This window comes from Callospermophilus lateralis, chromosome 3 (genome assembly GCF_048772815.1).
Source record: "Callospermophilus lateralis isolate mCalLat2 chromosome 3, mCalLat2.hap1, whole genome shotgun sequence".
In the NCBI taxonomy this organism is placed as follows: domain Eukaryota; kingdom Metazoa; phylum Chordata; class Mammalia; order Rodentia; family Sciuridae; genus Callospermophilus; species Callospermophilus lateralis.
In genome coordinates, this window is record NC_135307.1 from 78399985 (window position 1) to 78417551 (window position 17567).

The window sequence follows — 17567 nt, forward strand, 5'->3', positions numbered from 1 at the left end:
TTTGCAAAGATCTGACTTTGCTCTTAACTTGTACCAAACCTATAGATCTAAAACAGGATTTTTTTAACTTTGTGTAACTTAAAATCCATAAGTCAATTTCACCTGTTATAGTAAATCTTCCCTTGAATCACTCCTTCCATTGGTTAGCAGTTAAAGGACTCTCATGGCTCCAACATTCATTAACAGCCTCATTCAAAAAGAAGACTTTTGGTTAAATGGTTGCTTAAAACTTGTCTTCTTCTTAATATTTTCATTCTAAATGAGAATAATGCAAAAACTTATTAGGTATGTTTACATCTGATGTAAATTCACCTTCAAAAGAAATTAATATTTGAAATCTCGAAACCTAATCTCAGTCCTAGTCATATATCCTTAAAATCAGAGCCAAAGAGGACTTAGAAAATATAAGTTTTTAGTACATGGGGCAGGGCCTGCTCTTTCCACAAAAGGCCCGAGACAACATAAATTAAAACATGAACCAGCAGCATCTTGGAAAATTTTACTGGATACATAGTCCACCTGTAATGGAAGTCAGATAAAATCTAGAACTATATCTAGATAGAAAAGGAACATTTTTTCAAACATGCTATAAGTTCCAAAATATTAATCAGTTTTCTAGTCCGCTTTCAAATATCAATACACTGTAATCAACAGACTTTCCTATCATCACCTGCCATTTATCCAGGGAAGTCTTACTATTTTTCAATATTCCAAGTAGATTATTGTTAGACTCCTTGGATAACTACGCAAACTTTAAAGATAATTTGTGCTTGACTGGCTGATTATAGATGCTGTATTCCAGAAAGTGAAAAATATATACTTCTCATGTTTATTCTGCATGTCTTATTTATAAAGGATTATAATAGCCAAGAACAAGAACTGAGTAAAGGATGATTTAAAAGGGTTGTTGTTTTTTCAACTTAGAAAAATATAGTTACTATGCAAAAGTATATTCGTCCTAGTTATTCTGCCTTGGGTACTCCTAAGCTGTGCTTGGGAGGAGACAAAGAAAGAAAAGAATATTTTCTCTTCCCTTCAAGTTTAAATTTTCCTTAAAATTAAATCAATAATGACAGGTTACACATTTGGTATAAATGGGATAAGAAACAATGGACTCTGTAGACTTACATTTCCAACCCAGAAAATTAAAAAATTTGTTTCAACAAGAATCAATGAAAGCTGACTCCTTCCCTCGCCTACATCTAATATCAAGAACAGAAAAGAGAGAAAGCTACTTCCCAAAATTAATTTGAATGTTTTACTCCTGAAATTGGTAGACTGCAAATAGCATGAATCAACAAGCTAATTAACTATCAAAAAGAAACAAGTGATTACAAATAGTCCCAAGGGTCCCCTCTTCCATAGCCACAAATTTTTGAGTCAGCTTTGCCCCAAATAGACATATCTCTTTGGGAATTTAGGGAGTGCATTCATTCATTCATTTTATAAATATTTATTGGAAATTCTCTAGATGCAAAGCATTTAGTTAATTCCCAATCACTCCTAATAAAGTAACTTCTCAAGTAAATTGACATAAAGCCCATGGCAAAGTGCTATTTAAATCTTGCTGCACAGAAGATGCTCCTGAGTGAACCAATTTAAAGAACTCTCTCTGGGTAGAGACATATAGGAAAAGAAGCAGGTACAGTAAGGAAATGCCTGGTTTTAATCACAGGGCTGCTCACAAGGCTCATCAAGATGGATAATGAACTTCCCAGAGTGGTTGTTAATTACATTCTGCATTCAAGCCTAAATCAGGCTTGGAAACCTTTTCTTTATCACTCCTGGGATAGTTTTTCTTGATAATGAAAAAAATTTTTGATAAAACTGCCTCCTCAGAAAAAAAGTACTGCCAAGGAGAGAAGTGTTCGGCATGACCACCAGAAGAAATAAAAGAAGAGAAGTTGTTAAAATGTAGTCTTCATGACATTCCCAGTCTCTGCTACATTAAAATGCTGAGGACATTGACAATCTGATCTCTCATGTACTGCCACTGAGAGTGGAGAATAGTGCAATAATCAATGGACAACTGTTTAGCTTAATCTACCAGAGTAGAGGGTACACTGTCCCTGCAGAAGTTCATTTACCTGTGAGCTAGGAGAGATGAACTAAATGGCAATAGTAACATTGCTCTTAATAGCCTCAAATTGGAAATATTAACAATAACTTAAAATAAAACTTTCAACAATGGAATGGTTAAATAAATGGTGGTCTATTCATACAACATGATAGTATACTGCAGTGAAAATGGACCTCCTGCACAAAACATGCAACAACATGAATTTCACAAACTTACCATTGAACAAAAGAAACTGCCCGAAGTCCAACAGTACAATTTCATTTGTGCAAAGTAAAAAAACAGGAAAAAAAAAGAAAACAAGAGCATTGTTCAAGAGTGCATACATAGTTTATAAATTATACAGAAAAACAAGGAAGGAATCACCAGGAGGAAAAAAGAATGTCAAAACTGGAGCAGAGAGGCAGAGATAATGATTGGCATGGAACATGAGGGGAGAGCCCAGGGATAAGAGATATGCTGTTTCTTGACCTCAGTGGGAGTTGCAGTGGTGTTTTCTTTATAATAACTTATGAAGGTATAGATTTATATACTACGGATGTTTCCATACATTTCATAGTAAAGAAAACTGTCTATCTACTGATACTCACTGACTTCTAGTATTATTAAACAGGACAATATTTCAAGATTACAAAAAAGCTGGCTATTGCTGTATAAATGTTTATTGAATTTGTAAATATGACTTAAAAATATATCTGGGTTGTAATTGTCTTTCCACTGTTTTTTAGTAATTGCAGGTGGTTTTACAGCTCACAGACACATGAAAACCTTCAGCTCTCCCAGCAACTCCAGCACTATCACTGGCTTCATCCTCCTGGGCTTCCCTGGCCCCAGGGAGGGGCAGATCCTCCTCTTCGTGCTCTTCTCCACTGTCTACCTCCTGACCCTCATGGGCAATGGTTCCATCATCTGTGCCGTGCACTGGGATCAGAGACTCCACACCCCCATGTACATCCTGCTGGCCAACTTCTCCTTCCTGGAGATCTGGTATGTCACCTCCACAGTCCCCAACATGTTGGCCAACTTCCTGTCTGACACCAAGGTCATCTCCTTCACTGGGTGCTTCCTGCAGTTCTATTTCTTCTTCTCCTTGGGCTCTGCAGAATGCTTCTTCCTGGCAGTGATGGCATTTGATCGGTACCTTGCCATCTGCAGGCCCCTACACTACCCCACTCTTATGACGGGGTGTGTATGCAACATCCTTGTGGCCACCTGCTGGGTACTTGGTTTCCTCTGGTTCCTGATTCCAATCACTGTCATTTCCCAGATGTCTTTCTGTGGATCCAGGATTGACCATTTCCTATGTGATCCAGGTCCTCTGTTAGCCCTTACATGTTCCAGACACCCTGTAATAGAGTTGATGAGCTCCACCTTAAGCTCCCTGCTTTTATTTATCCCCTTTCTCTTCATCATGGGGTCTTATGTCCTTGTCCTCAGAGCTGTATTAAAGGTCCCATCAGCAGCTGGAAAAAGAAAGGCCTTTTCCACCTGTGGGTCTCACCTAGCTGTGGTCTCACTCTTCTATGGCTCAGTAATGGTCATGTATGTGCATCCAACATCTGAGCATGAAGGTGGGATGCAGAAGATTGTGACTCTGTTTTATTCTGTTTTTACTCCACTCATTAATCCAGTCATATATAGTCTGAGGAACACTGATATGAAGCAGGCAATGAAGAGATTACTGGGAATATATCACTAAGAGTCTGTTTAAAAGATCATGAAACAATCTGATTTTACCTTTTTTAAAAAAGAAAATTAAATGATATTATTCAGAATATCTTTCATATTGATTTTTTTATTATTTTTACATATTTTATTTTTATTTATTATTTGTTTTATTTATTTTTATTTTTATTTGTTTCATTTATATATTTTTTATTTTTTTAAAGAGAGAGAGAAGAGAGAGAGAGAGAATTTTTTAAGAGAGAGTGACAGAGGGAGAGAGAGAGAGAGAATTTTAATATTTATTTTTTTTTTAGTTATCGGCTGACACAACATCTTTGTTTGTATGTGGTGCTGAGGATCGAACCCTGGCTGCACGCATGCCAGGCGAGCGCGCTACCGCTTGAGCCACATCCCCAGCCCTGAGAGAGAATTTTTTAACATTTATTTTTCAGGTTTCAATGGACACAACATCTTTATTTTATTTTATGTGGTGCTGAGGATCGAACCCAGCACCCCGCGCATTCCAGGCTAGCGTGTTACTGCTTGAGCCACATCCCCAGCCCTATATATTTTTAATTTTTTATTATTTTCCAGAATTTGTGGGCTACAGTTTTCTCAAATATGGTCAAATTTTACAAATGGGAAAGTTATCAATTGAAAAAATTTAGTTGAACTTATTGGGGAAATAACATTAAAAACAAATCTGCCAACACAGAAAACTTCCAGTTTTATTATTGAAAAAGCAATAAACCAGAATTCAGTATTCAGCACAGACAACCCAATAACTGACTTGCAATGTAGAAGTTAGCCCACCAAGGTCAGGCTCCTTCCCTCCCACAGAAACTGGGAAATGAAGCTCTGTCTTCACTGATCATTACATGTCAAAGACACATTCCCAGGTCTTTGAGAAAGACAATCCTGGATCATAACACTGACCAAAAGCTTGAGCTTTTAAAGATTTACACACATCTTTTTTAAAAAGCAAATAATTTAATTACAAGTTTTCTAAAGTTAATGCTCTAAGAAAAGGGAGAAGAGAAAATCTCTTTGTTTTCAACAGAGATAATTAAGCTGCTTTTATTTTTACTGCATTTGCCCTTGTATGTTACATAAGACCATAACACTAAGACAAACCTAAAGTTTTCCTCTAATCTTTCAGCAACAACAAATTACCTTTACTCCTTTTGTTGAGTTTATATTTTTGTCCTCTAAAATATCTGTCATGGCAACAAAAATTAATATCTTTGAAACATGTAAATATCTTCATATAAATAAAAAAATACCATTGATACAATAGAAAAGATGCCAAATATATGAAAAAATCAAGAGTAAAAGCTTTTAAATATCCAGTTAATGTAAAAGCTTTTAAGTATCTAAAAAAATCTATTTTAGGGATAAAGAGAGAAATACAAATAAAAGTGTAATAAGTATACTTCTTTTTTTCCCAAAATTGACAAAGTCAAAAAGGAAAAACAACAGTCTTATACTTTGCCAGTAGAGCATAAATCGGCACAGCTTCTAGGGAGGACATTTTGCCAGTATCTATCAAAATTTAAATAGAGTTCCATTTGAAGTGCAATTTCACTCTTAGATATTTATCTTACAGTGCATGAACACAAGAAAATGGCATATATGCAAGAATATTGACTACTGTTTCTAACAGAAAACCATATTCTTTGGAACCATTGAATTCCCATTAATTAAGGATTAATTAGGTAAATTATTATACACCCATAAAACAGAAAACCATAAAACCTTATAATGAGGCTCTGTACATGTCTTTTAATGTGAAACTATCCTTAAGACAAATTGTTAAAAGAAAAGCAATGTGAAGGAAATCTTTATCCTGGGCCCCTTTAATGAAGAAAGAGTATATATATATATATATATATGCAAGTATTTATGTTCATAAATGCATAATATTTTCTTGAAAAAAATAAAGAAACTGAGCATGGTGGCACACACTGGTAATTCTAGCGGCTTGGGAGGCTGGGGCAGAACAATTTCAAGTTCAAAACCAGCCTCAGACCCTCTCTCAAAGTAAAAATTCCAAAACAGGCTGGGGATATGTCTCAGTAGTTGAACATCCCCTGGAGAACGGAGGTAGTGAGGAGGAGAAGGAGAGAAAGAAGGAGGAGGAGGAGTGGAGAAGAAGAAGAAGAAGAAACTAGTAACAGTGATTACTTTAGGGAAAAAAATCAAGTCTGGTAATAAGAACACTTTCACTATATATGCTTTGTGGTTCTTAAATTTCATATTATGTGAATTTAATTGCATTGAAACATACATTAAAATAAGATTAATGTAAAAATGTTTTTTAAAAAACTTCTAAAACTATACCATTATAAAATTAAAACCAGAAAAAAAGATTTCTTTATATTTGTTTGAAAAACCAGGAACAGGGCTGATTATTGATGGAAAATGAAAAACAAAAGAAATTTGGTGATGTCTTGGTATCATCTCTCTCTCAAATTCTCTGTGTTGGGATAAAGTGGAAAATGTTTTCCTCCTCTCATGACCTATAAGAGTTAGTAATCTATGAAAAATTGAAGGTGGCTTTTTTTTAAATAATCCTCATGTTATCTTCTTCCACTTAGTCATTTTACGAAATAGACAAATTCAATGTTCTAGGATGAGCTAGATAAACGTGAATAAATGATTTATTTATGATTTATAGATGAAATTTTTAATGAATTTATAAATGAGTAATATATTATCGCCTTCCCCGTGGGGTTCATAAACCCATGGTAGATAAAGCAAGTTGCTCTACAAACAAGGAAATAACAGTTGCTGTGGGAGCAAGTAGAAGAATAGCACAAATGAAAGCCCAGCATTCTAAGGGGTAAGAAATCATGGGTAGTTCTAACAACGCATATAGCTGGCCATTTCCATGTACAAATATATCACAATATACAAAACAGAAGTGTTCCAGAATGTGTCCACATGGCAGGCATGGCTGGCATGATTCATTGTTGGCCACACCTACTGATTTATTAATGGATATCCTTAATCAAAATAAATATGGCTCTGAGATGTAATAGAATTCCTAATTCAACCAATAGATACACAGGTAGATACAAAGAGAAATAGAGAGTAATAAGAAAATATGTCATTTGGGTATCCCAATATAAAAACTGATCTTCAAAGGATATCAAAGTACAAATATTATGCTGATATTCAAAGCATTGTGCTCAGAACTTATTTTCCTTTGAGCCAGAATCACATCATTTGAACTATACCTTATATATTTAACCTGATTATTATGGGTTCAATATATAGCTTTCTTTTTAACTCAAGGGATATACTGACACTTATTTCTATTTAAGGAAGACTTATTTAATGCAAAAATTTTTTCACCCACAATAAAAACAATAGCTTGCTCTTTTCTCAATATAAAAATCATAAATATTATTGTCATAATTCTGGAAACAGTAAAGCACAAAAATATTTGAAGTTACCTAAAATCTTGCCATTCTAAGTAATCACCATTAATATTTTAGTGAACAGTTTTCCTTGTGTTCTTTAACACACACATGGACGTGCGTGTACACAATTTTACGTGCGTGGGATAATGTACATACTGTTCTGGTAACTCCTTTGTTTATTCCCTGCCACTCCCAACCACCATCATTTTTTCCTTCAGTCTATTTCTTACTCCACTACCTTCCATCTCTGCTTGATAAGCAACATTGACAATCCAGGATGTATTTATACTTAATACTACGCTCCATGCTTCTAATTATATATAAATATTTATTATTATATATTCAGCATTTTTGGTTTTTTGTCTTTTGAAAATCAAATCATGCTGCATAGACTTATCCCTATCTTTCTTTTTTGCATTTAACCTCACCATAAGCAAACCCCTCCAAGGTAAGATTAAGTATACAAAATAGTTTTGCTTTTAAAATAGGCCAGAGATGAATAATAAACAAAATCAGTGTCCTTCATCAAAGCAGGAATATAATCGCTAATGTGATCAAACTAATATTCATTCAATAAATGACATGTCCAAAGAATAGGTTTCAGGTCCTTATTGAATAACCTGTCATTGAGAAACTTTAAGACTAAAGTCTTTATGAAGAATATCACCATAATTATGTGATTTATGTTCTTCATATTTATTAAATGTCCAGAGGTATAATTCATATACATCACCATGTGGTTAATATAACATGGACACCACCAGCAAATGAGACCTAAAGGTGGAAAAGGTATTTTGATGACTAGCTACTAATAGCACCTGAAGAATAACTCTTATCATCAATGCAAAACTGATGTTCCATAGATGAAGCACAAGGCTATCAGTGGGCCCTTGTATAGTGGATGCTATAAAGTGCTATCTAGACCTTTCTTCAAGACCAAGGCAATCAGTACCCCCAGCTGCCAGAAGTGTATATACTGATGAGGCTCACTGCTGAATCCCTGGCCAGAAATTTCCCTGACAAAGAAACTAGCCTGTCATTGACTAACTCCCTACCCAGAGGCAGTTCATATCCAGTGATTAGTCAATGCTGGTGTAAAAAGGTCTGACACTCAATAAAAAGGAATGCTGCTTCAGCTCCAGAGCTCCTCATGGTGTCAGCTATAACACCATGAAGAGAAAAAGCAAACTCAAATTACTAAAATACGTGATGAAGAAAGAAAATCACAATGGACATGTCTGAAATACAGAAGACAATTAAAAACTATTTTGAAAATTTTTATTCCAATAAAATAGAAAATATCAAAGACATTGACAAATTGTTAGAGACATATGACCTATCCAAACTGAATGAAAATGTCATACATGATTTAAATTGATCAATTTCAAGTAATGAAATAGAAAACTCTATTAGAAGCCTACCAAACAAGAAAATCCCAGGACCAGATGGATTAGACTTAGCTAAGTTCTACAAGACCTTCAAAGAATAACTAACACCAATACTCCTCAAAGTATTCCATGAAATAGAAAAGGAGGGAATCCTTCCAAAGTCATTCTATGAGACTAATATCACCCTGATACCAAAACCAGACAAAGACACATCAAAGAAAGAAAACTTCAGATCAATATCCATGATGAACATAGATGCAAAAAATTCTCAATAAAATTCTGGCAAATCACATACAAAAACATTAAAAAGATAGTGCTCCACAATCAAGTGGGGTTCATTCCAGGGATGCAAGTTTGGTTCAACATACAGAAATCAAAAAACGTTAATTCATCATATTAGTAGACTTAAAAACGAGAATCATATGATCATCTCAATAGATGCAGAAAAAAAATGTTTAAAAAAACCAGCACCCTTTCATGTTCAAAACACAAGAAAAACTAGGAATAGTAGGAACATACTGCAACACTGTAAAAGCTATATATGCTAAACCCAAGGCCAGCATCATTCTAAATGGAGAAAATTTGAAAGCATCCCCTCTAAAAACTGGAACAAGACAAGGAGGTCCTCTTTCACTACTTTTATTCAACATCATCCTTGAAACTCTAACAAGAGCAATTATACAAAAGAAAAAAAATTAAAGGAATATAAATAGATAAAAAAGAACTCAAACTATCACTATTTGCCAATGACAGGATTCTATACCTAGAAGATCCACAAAAACATTTCACCAAAAAACTTCAAGGACCAATAAATGAATTCAGGAAAGTAGCAGGATATAAAATCAACACCTATAAATCAAATGCATTTCAATACATCAGTAATGAATCCACTGAAAGAGAAACTAAGAAAACTACCCTATTTACAATAGCCTCAAAAAAACCACCTGGGAATCAATCTAATAAAAGAGGTGAAAGATCCCTATAATGAAAACTACACAACACTAAAGAAAGAAATTGAAGAAGCACTTAGAATATAGAAAGATTTCCCATGCTCCTGAATAGGCAGAATTAATATTGTCAAAATGGCCATACTACCAAAGGCATTATACAGATTTAAAGCAATTCCTATTAAAATCCCAATGACATTCTTCATAGAACTAGAAAAAGCAATCATGAAATTTATTTGGAAAAATAAGAGACCCAGAATAGCCAAAGCAATCCTTAGCAAGAAAAGTAAAGCCAGAGGCATCACAATACCAGACCCTAAACTTTACTACAAAGCTATAGTAACAAAAATGACATGGTATTGGCACCAAAATAGACACGTAGACCAATGGTACATAATAGAAGACACAGAGACAAACCCACACAAATACAGTTATCTATCTCACACTAGACAAATGTGGCAAAAACATTCACTGGAGAAGAGAGAGCCTATACAACAAATGGTGCTGGCAAAATTGGAAATCTAAATGTAGCAAAATGATATTAAACCTCTCTCTCTCATCCTGCCCAAAAATCAACTCAAAACTTAGGCACTATAACAGAAAACCTGCACCTAATAGAAGAAAAAATGGGCCCAAGTCTTCACCATGTCAGCCTAGGATCTGCTTCCTTACATAGACCCCTAAAGCACAAGAAATAAAATCAAGAATCAATAAATGGGATGGATTCAAACTAAAAAGCTACTTCTCAGAAAAGGAAACAATCAATAATGTGAGGAGAAAGTCTACAGATTGGGAGAAAATCTTACCACATGCACCTCCCATAAAGCATTAATTTCTAGAATATATAAATAACTCAAAAAACTTCAGATCAAAAACCAAATAACACAGCCAATAAATGTGCTAAGGAACTGAACAGACACTTCATAGAAGATGAAATACAATCAATCAACAAATACATGAAAAAATGTTCAACATCCCTAGCAATTAGAGAAATGCAAATCAAAACTACATTAAACATTCATCTCACTCCAGTCAGAATAACAATCATAAGAATACAGGAAACAATAAATGTTTGTGAGGATGTGGAGGAAACGGTACACTCATACATTGCTGGTGGGACTACAAATTGGTGCAACCTATCCAGGCACGGTAGTGGCACATTCCTGTAATCCCAGTAGCTCAGGAGACTGAGTGAGGAGGATTGCAAGTTCAAAGTCAGCCTCAGCAACTTAGCAAGGCCCTAAGTAACTCAGCAAGACCCTGTCTCTAAAATAAAATATTTTATAAAAGGGTTGAGAATGTGGCTAAGCACATCTGGGTTCAATTCCCAGAATAAAAAAAAAATGGTGCAACCACTACATAAAGCAGTTGGAGATCCCTCAGTAAACTCAGAATGGAACCAGAATTTGATCCAGCTATCTCACTCCTCAGTTTATACTCAAAGGGCTTAAAATAAGCATATTACAATGATGCAGCCATATCAATTTTTATAGCAGCTCAATTCACAATAGCTAAATTATGGAACCAATTTAGGTCCTTTCATAGATGAATGGATAAAGAAACTGTGGTATATATTCAATGGAATATATATACTCAGCCTTAAAGAAGAATAAAATTATGACATTTGCCAGTAAATGGATGGAGTTGGAGAATATCGTGCTAAATTAAATAAGCCAATCCCAAAACAACAAAGGCAGAATATTTTCTCTAATATGTGGACACTAATTCACAATAAGGGGGAGGGGCATTAGGGAAGAATAGAGTTACCTTAGATTACATAGAGGGGAGAGAATGGAGGAGAGGGGAGGGGATGTGGGGATAGGAAGGATAGTAGAATGAAACAGACATTATTATATATATATATATATATATATATATATATATATATATATATATATATATATATGACTGCATGACCAATGTGATTCTACAACATGCACAATCAGAAAATGAAAAATTATGCTTCATCTACATATGATATATCAAAGTGCATAAATGCATTCTACTCTTGTGTGTAACTAATTAAAACAAATTAAAAAATAAAAAACTCTGATACCATTTTCTTATGCATGGAAATTCACTATGAGAAGGTTCTGAGGTCTCCAAATATATTCAAGAACAGAATGAGAAGATATATGCTACCCAAGGCTTCCTCCTGCTGGACCCTGCTAAAAGTGGAGTTTGAGTTATTGAAATTAGAGTTTATGAAGACAACGGTATAAGCTTTGGAAGATAAACCATAAAATTAAAGATCCTACCTCCAGCTGGAGCACTCATTTACCCACTGAATGATTGGAGTGTCCCTGCCTCCTCTACAGAGCATCAGTTCTTCATATTGGCTGCCAGAGCCATACTGTCATTTACTTCAAGTACTAACTTTCTAAAATTCTACACCTGGAGTGTCCTCTAGTGGCTCAGCATCCACTTTGGGTTTCCAAACTGTATAAGTCTATGTAATCTTTTGATTCGTTTCTGAGAAAACACAATGAAGCATTTATTTTTTTATTATTATTCAAAGTGATTTAATAAAATATGTAGTTGGTCAGCCCAATACAATGTTTATTTCTTATCTGACACCAGTACCATTAATTCTCTTCATTCCTTTGGTCAGTTTTCCAGGTGGCTTTAGACTTCAATAAGTCATATCTTAGCAAGTTGCAATCTTATTCCCCAAAATTAATAAAAGGCTTTTCTCCAGGTGAGGGGTAGATAATGTTGGTTAATGCTAATTCATTTCCCAGATTTCCAAGAACTACAGTTTTGCCATGATTCAAATCTTAAGATTGATTTCTGTTGTTGTTTCTCAGACAGTAGCTCACTGAAAAATGATTCATAATGTTATTTGTTTTATTATGTTATTTGTAATTAAAGTAGTATTTAATGCAATTTCCAGTTATTTTCTTTGGAGACTTTTATGTTATTATTGCATTTCCTTGAATGTTGGAAAGATATAGTATGTGTTGCTTGCTCATTACACAAGAACAGAATGAGAAGATATATGCTACAAATAAGTAAGTACAATAAAGTGGATACTAAACCATCAAACACATACATCCCTGCTGTTTCCCTGAATATCTAATAAGAAGTATAGTAAATATTTTAATTATAGTTTTCCTATAAATATAACTTATAAGGAAACAATTGATAGGAATAAGACTTTATATTGCTAATTTTTAACTCTACTTGTCAACTTATGATTCATAGATTCGTCATATACAGTATTCAATGCACAAAAGTCACAATTGGTTCAAATAAGTTAAGTGACTTCAAAGTTAAACTCTAAAGTGTGAGTCAATATTTCTAGCTATTATTTTGTCTTCATATTCCTAGGGTTTGCTTATTTATTTATTTATTTATTTAGAGACTGGGAATTAAACTCAGGGGCAACCACTGAGCCACATCCTCAGCCCTATTTTGTATTTTATTTAGAGAAAGTGTCTCACTCAGTTGCTTAGCAAAGTTGCTGAGGCTGGCTTTGAACTTGAAATCCTCCTGCCTCCGATTCCAGAGCTGCTGGGATTAAAGGTGTGTGCCATAATGCCCAGCCTGTTTGCATATCGTATACATCTTTTTGGGGTTTGAGAGCACTGCATTTCAAGAAAGTTCAGAAATATATTAGGATAGAATGAAGCAGTTAAAAGTTTTACTTTCAGAGATATTTTAAGTGCTAATACTGGATTTAATCTTTCAAATGTTAATTTATTTTCTGGATGTGGTAGTTATTTTTAAAATCCCATAGGTCTGTGTGATGTTTTAATTGTATGTAACTCCTTTGTTGCCGGGCACAATGGTGCATGCTGAAATCCCAGATGTTTCGGAGGCTGATGCAGGAGGATAGCAAGTTCAAAACCAGCCTCAGTGCTTAACAAGTCCTTAGGCAATTTAGTGAGATCCTGTCAAAAAAAAAATTTTTTTAAAAAGGACTGAGGATGTGGCTCAGTGGCTAAGCTCCCCTGATTCAATACCCAATACAAAAAAGAAAAAACTTCATCTTTTACTTCATACCTGTTACAGTCTGTTGGTCTGCCTTTTAAACCCATTGCTATAAATTTGCTGAAATATTAACACATTAGTAAAACCTTTCTTAAACAACAATAAATAAATAAATATCTGATATCCCCTCCATAGTACCTAAAATTCTTACAACTTCTTCATTTTGACAAAGTTTATCACCTATTTGACCACTTTCTTCCTCCCGGCAATTGTGGCATTTGATGGTGGCTTTACTGCCATCACAGTCCCTTATGAATACTACTGGACATCTCTATGCTGAATTATTAATCATTTGATAAATATTTGGTTTTTGATCATTTCTGATCTCACATCAGTACCACTTACAAAAAGCCCTTAGGAAACTCCAAATTTCCTTACCATTTCATGTGGAAGACTTCTGATAGCTCTCACCTGACCCCCAGCACCTATGATAGAATTCATCTGCTCACCCATGAATTGTATGCTGTTAGGATCCCTTCCTCTGCCATGGGACCAGTGCTGTCTTCATGAAAGAAAGTTCAATTCATGAGTAAATGCTAGGAAGTTTTAAATTAAAGAGACAAGACTCTTATTACCTTTAAAACCAGCTCCGGGACAGCTTCTCCTAGCTCCCGCCTCCAGCCACCTAATGCGGTAGCAAGGTTTACAGAAGAGGAGAGAGAGAGAGAGAGAGAGAGAGAGAGAGAGAGAGAGAGAGAGAGAGAGAGAGAGACATGGCAGGGAGTGGGCTTTTATTGGGGAACAAAAATTCCAGGGAAAATCCCATCCAATGAAGGTTAAGGGGAGCAGCATCCCAAGGTCAGGGGCGACAATTGGGTCTTTGGGACAGTGGCCAGGCACGCCTCTGCATGGACAAGCCCTCAGACCTGGGAAAGGGTGGGGAAAGCTCTAACACAGCTGTGTCTAAGTGCCTCTCACCCAGCCAGGGAGGTAACTCAAATCATGTGTGAGGATGGCCTCCCACACCTTCCTCTAAATCAGGGGACCTTATGTGTTGACTCTGGGAGCTGTATTAGGGGTCCATTAAGCAGAAGTGCAACAAAAGGCTTGCTTTTATGCCTCCAACTTGGCATTGGCGTTATTCCATTGGCTTTATTTGACTTTGGGGGACTGGCTTATTTAACTTAGTATGTTAGTCTCCAAATCTATTCATAATTTTATTCTTCTTTATGGCTGAGAAATATTCCATTGTGATGTACCACATTTTTTTCAACTATTCATCTGTTGAAGGGCACCTAGCTTGTTTCCATAGCTTAGCTATTGTAAATTGAGCTGCTATAAACATTGAAGTGGCTGTGTCACTGTAGTATGCTGATTTTAAGTCCTTTGGGTACGTGATGAGAAATGGAATAACCAGGCCAAATGGTGGTTCCATTCAAAGTTTTCTGAGGAATCTCCATATTGCTTTTCAGAGTGGTTGCATCAATTTTAGTCCTACCACCAATATGAATGTGCTCTTTTCCTCACATCCTCACCAACATTTATTGTTATTTGTATTCTCGATAATTGCTATTCTGGCTGGAGTGAGATGGATTCTCAGTGTAGTTTTAATTTGTATTTCTCTATTGCTAGAGATATTGAACTTATTTTCATATATTTGTTAACCATTGATATTTCTTTTCTTCTGTGAAGTTCCTGTTCAGTTCATTTGCCCATTTATTGATTGGGTTATTTGTTTGTTTGTTTTTTAAGTTTTTTGAGTTCTTTATATATGTTGGAGTTTAGTGCTCTATCTAAGGTGTGTGTGGTACAGATTTTCTCCCATATTGTAGGCACTTTCTTTATGCTTTAGATTGTTTCCTTTGCTGTGAAGAAGCTTTCTAGTTTAGTTTGATGCCATCCATTTACTAATGATTGATTTTACTGCTTGTGTTTTAGGAGTCATATTACGGAAGTCAGTTTCTGAGCCAATATGTTGAAGTGTTGGGCCTATATTTTTTCCTAGTATGTGCAGGGTTTCTGGTCTAATACTTATATCCTTGATCCTTTATCCACTTTGAGCTGAGTTTTGTACAGGGTGAAAGAAAGAGGTTAAATTTTATTCCACTACATATGGATTTCCACTTATCCCAGCACCATTTGTGGAAGAGGCTATCCTTTCTCCAATATATGCTATTGGCAGCTTTATCTAGTATGAGATAAATGTATTTTCGTGGGTTTGTTTTTGTGTCTTCTATTCTGTTCCGTTGGACTTCTGGCTTGTTTTGGTGCCAATACCATGCCATTTTTGTTTCTGTAGTTCTATAGTTTAATTTTAGTTTGGGTATTGTGGTGCCTCCTGCTTTTCTTTTCTCACTAAGAATTATTTTGTCTATTCTGGGCCTCTTATATTTCCAAATGAATTTCACGACTGTTTTATCTATTTTTCATGAAAAAGTCATTGTAATTTTGATGGAAATTGCATTGAATCTGTTTAGTGCTTTTGGTAGTAGGGCCATTTTGACAATATTGATTCTGCCTCTCCAAGAACACAGGAGATCTTTCCATCTTCTAAGGTCATCCTCAATTTTTTTCTTTAGTGTAATTTTCATTGTAGAGGTCTTTCTCTTCTTAGATTAATTCTCTTCTTAGATTAATTCTTAGATTAATTTTATTTCTTTTTGAGGCTATTATGAATGAGATATTTTCCTAATTTCTCTTTCAGCTAATTCATCATCAGAATATAAAAATGCAATTGATTTATGAGTGTTAATTTTATATCCTGCTACTTTGCTGAATTTGTTTGTGAGTTTTAGAAATATTCTGGTGGAGTTTTTTGGTCTTCTAAATATAGAATAATGTCATTGGCAAATAGAGCTAGTTTAATCTCCTCTCTTCCCATTCATACCACTTTTATTCTATTATTTTGCCTAGTTGCTCTGGTTAGAGATTCAAAGACTATGTTGAATAGAAGTGATGAGAGTGGACATCCCTTCTTGTTCTTGTTTTTAGAAAGAATGCTTTCAGTTTTACTCCATTTAGAATGATGTTGGCCTTGGGAAAAACTGGCCATTTTTTTAAATCAAGTAAGCCTTCAAATATTAGTACACTTTTGAAAATATCAAGTTTCTAAAGTAGATTTCTAAAAACAAAGTCATTCTTTTTATAGACTTCTATGAATAACTTTTATACCATTCCATGAATATAAATTTATCATCAAAGTTAAACTTCAATATTTTAAAAATTAAAGTAACTGTCTTATAGTAGAAATAAATAATAGAATGGAATAAGAATTATTGAACTTGAAATGGCAAGTACTTATCTCATACTCTATACCAGATTTTTAAACATTTTTTTGTATAGAAAAAAATTAAAAATTATTTTCTGATCTGATCTGAGCTCATGCTGATCATTGAATTCGACTATTGAAGTCTATAAACTCACAATGAACAAAAGAGAATCAGAAGTTATTTACACCCTGAACTTTGTCTGCTATTACTAACACTAGTATTTTATGGTGTACAAATGTTTTGATCTTTGCCTTTCAAGTAGCTCACTATAAATATAAATGAATAGGAAAAATATTATGTAAATAGAACTTTATCAGCTCTTCTGAAGGTTTGGTTAACACAGATGTTTTCTTGTAACATTTTTATGACAAGTTCTTCTGCAAGGGATATATTTTTACATAATCATTACCAGAAATACAAATTCAAGCCAAAGGATTATTGAAATTTGATTGAAGTGTACATCTATGGTGAATAGATGCCTAAGTCTACACGATGTACTATTCATCAAATTATGTACCTGCTCATAATATCGATGATTTCCCAAATCTAATCAGAGGGACTAAAAGTGTTTGAAAAGGCAAAAGAAGAAAAACAAACATAGCAACACATGGATATTCTTGCATAGAATTAACCTGAATTCAGCTCTTTGGGTTATCACTCCACAGAGGAGGAGACTCCTTTCAAAATAAGGGTGTTCTTTCATCCCTTTCATGGGGTGAAATGATTCACTCAACAAATAGATGACTGGAATTTTCATGTGCCTAAATATGGCTGGAGCATAGGACATAGTGTAGGAAAATATGAGGCAAGATGCAAAACAGGACAGTGATGCTACGTTGCAGGGGACTCCCTCCCTAGGCCCA

The 17567-nt window shown here is 34.7% G+C and overlaps 1 protein-coding gene across 1 annotated transcript; it reads left to right on the top strand.

Moving 5' to 3' along the window:
• Positions 1-2813: 2813 nt before the first annotated feature.
• Positions 2814-3776, top strand: LOC143394679 (olfactory receptor 11G2-like). The gene has a single exon (XM_076849342.1). The coding sequence runs from the start codon at positions 2838-2840 to the stop codon at positions 3774-3776; it is 939 nt and encodes a 312-aa protein (XP_076705457.1). The 5' UTR covers positions 2814-2837.
• The last annotated feature ends 13791 nt before the right edge of the window (positions 3777-17567 follow it).

What these genes read in the sequence shown, in the direction of transcription:
- LOC143394679 (XM_076849342.1), top strand. Translation starts at nt 2,838, where the DNA reads ATGAAAACCTTCAGCTCTCCCAGCAACTCCAGCACTATCACTGGCTTC.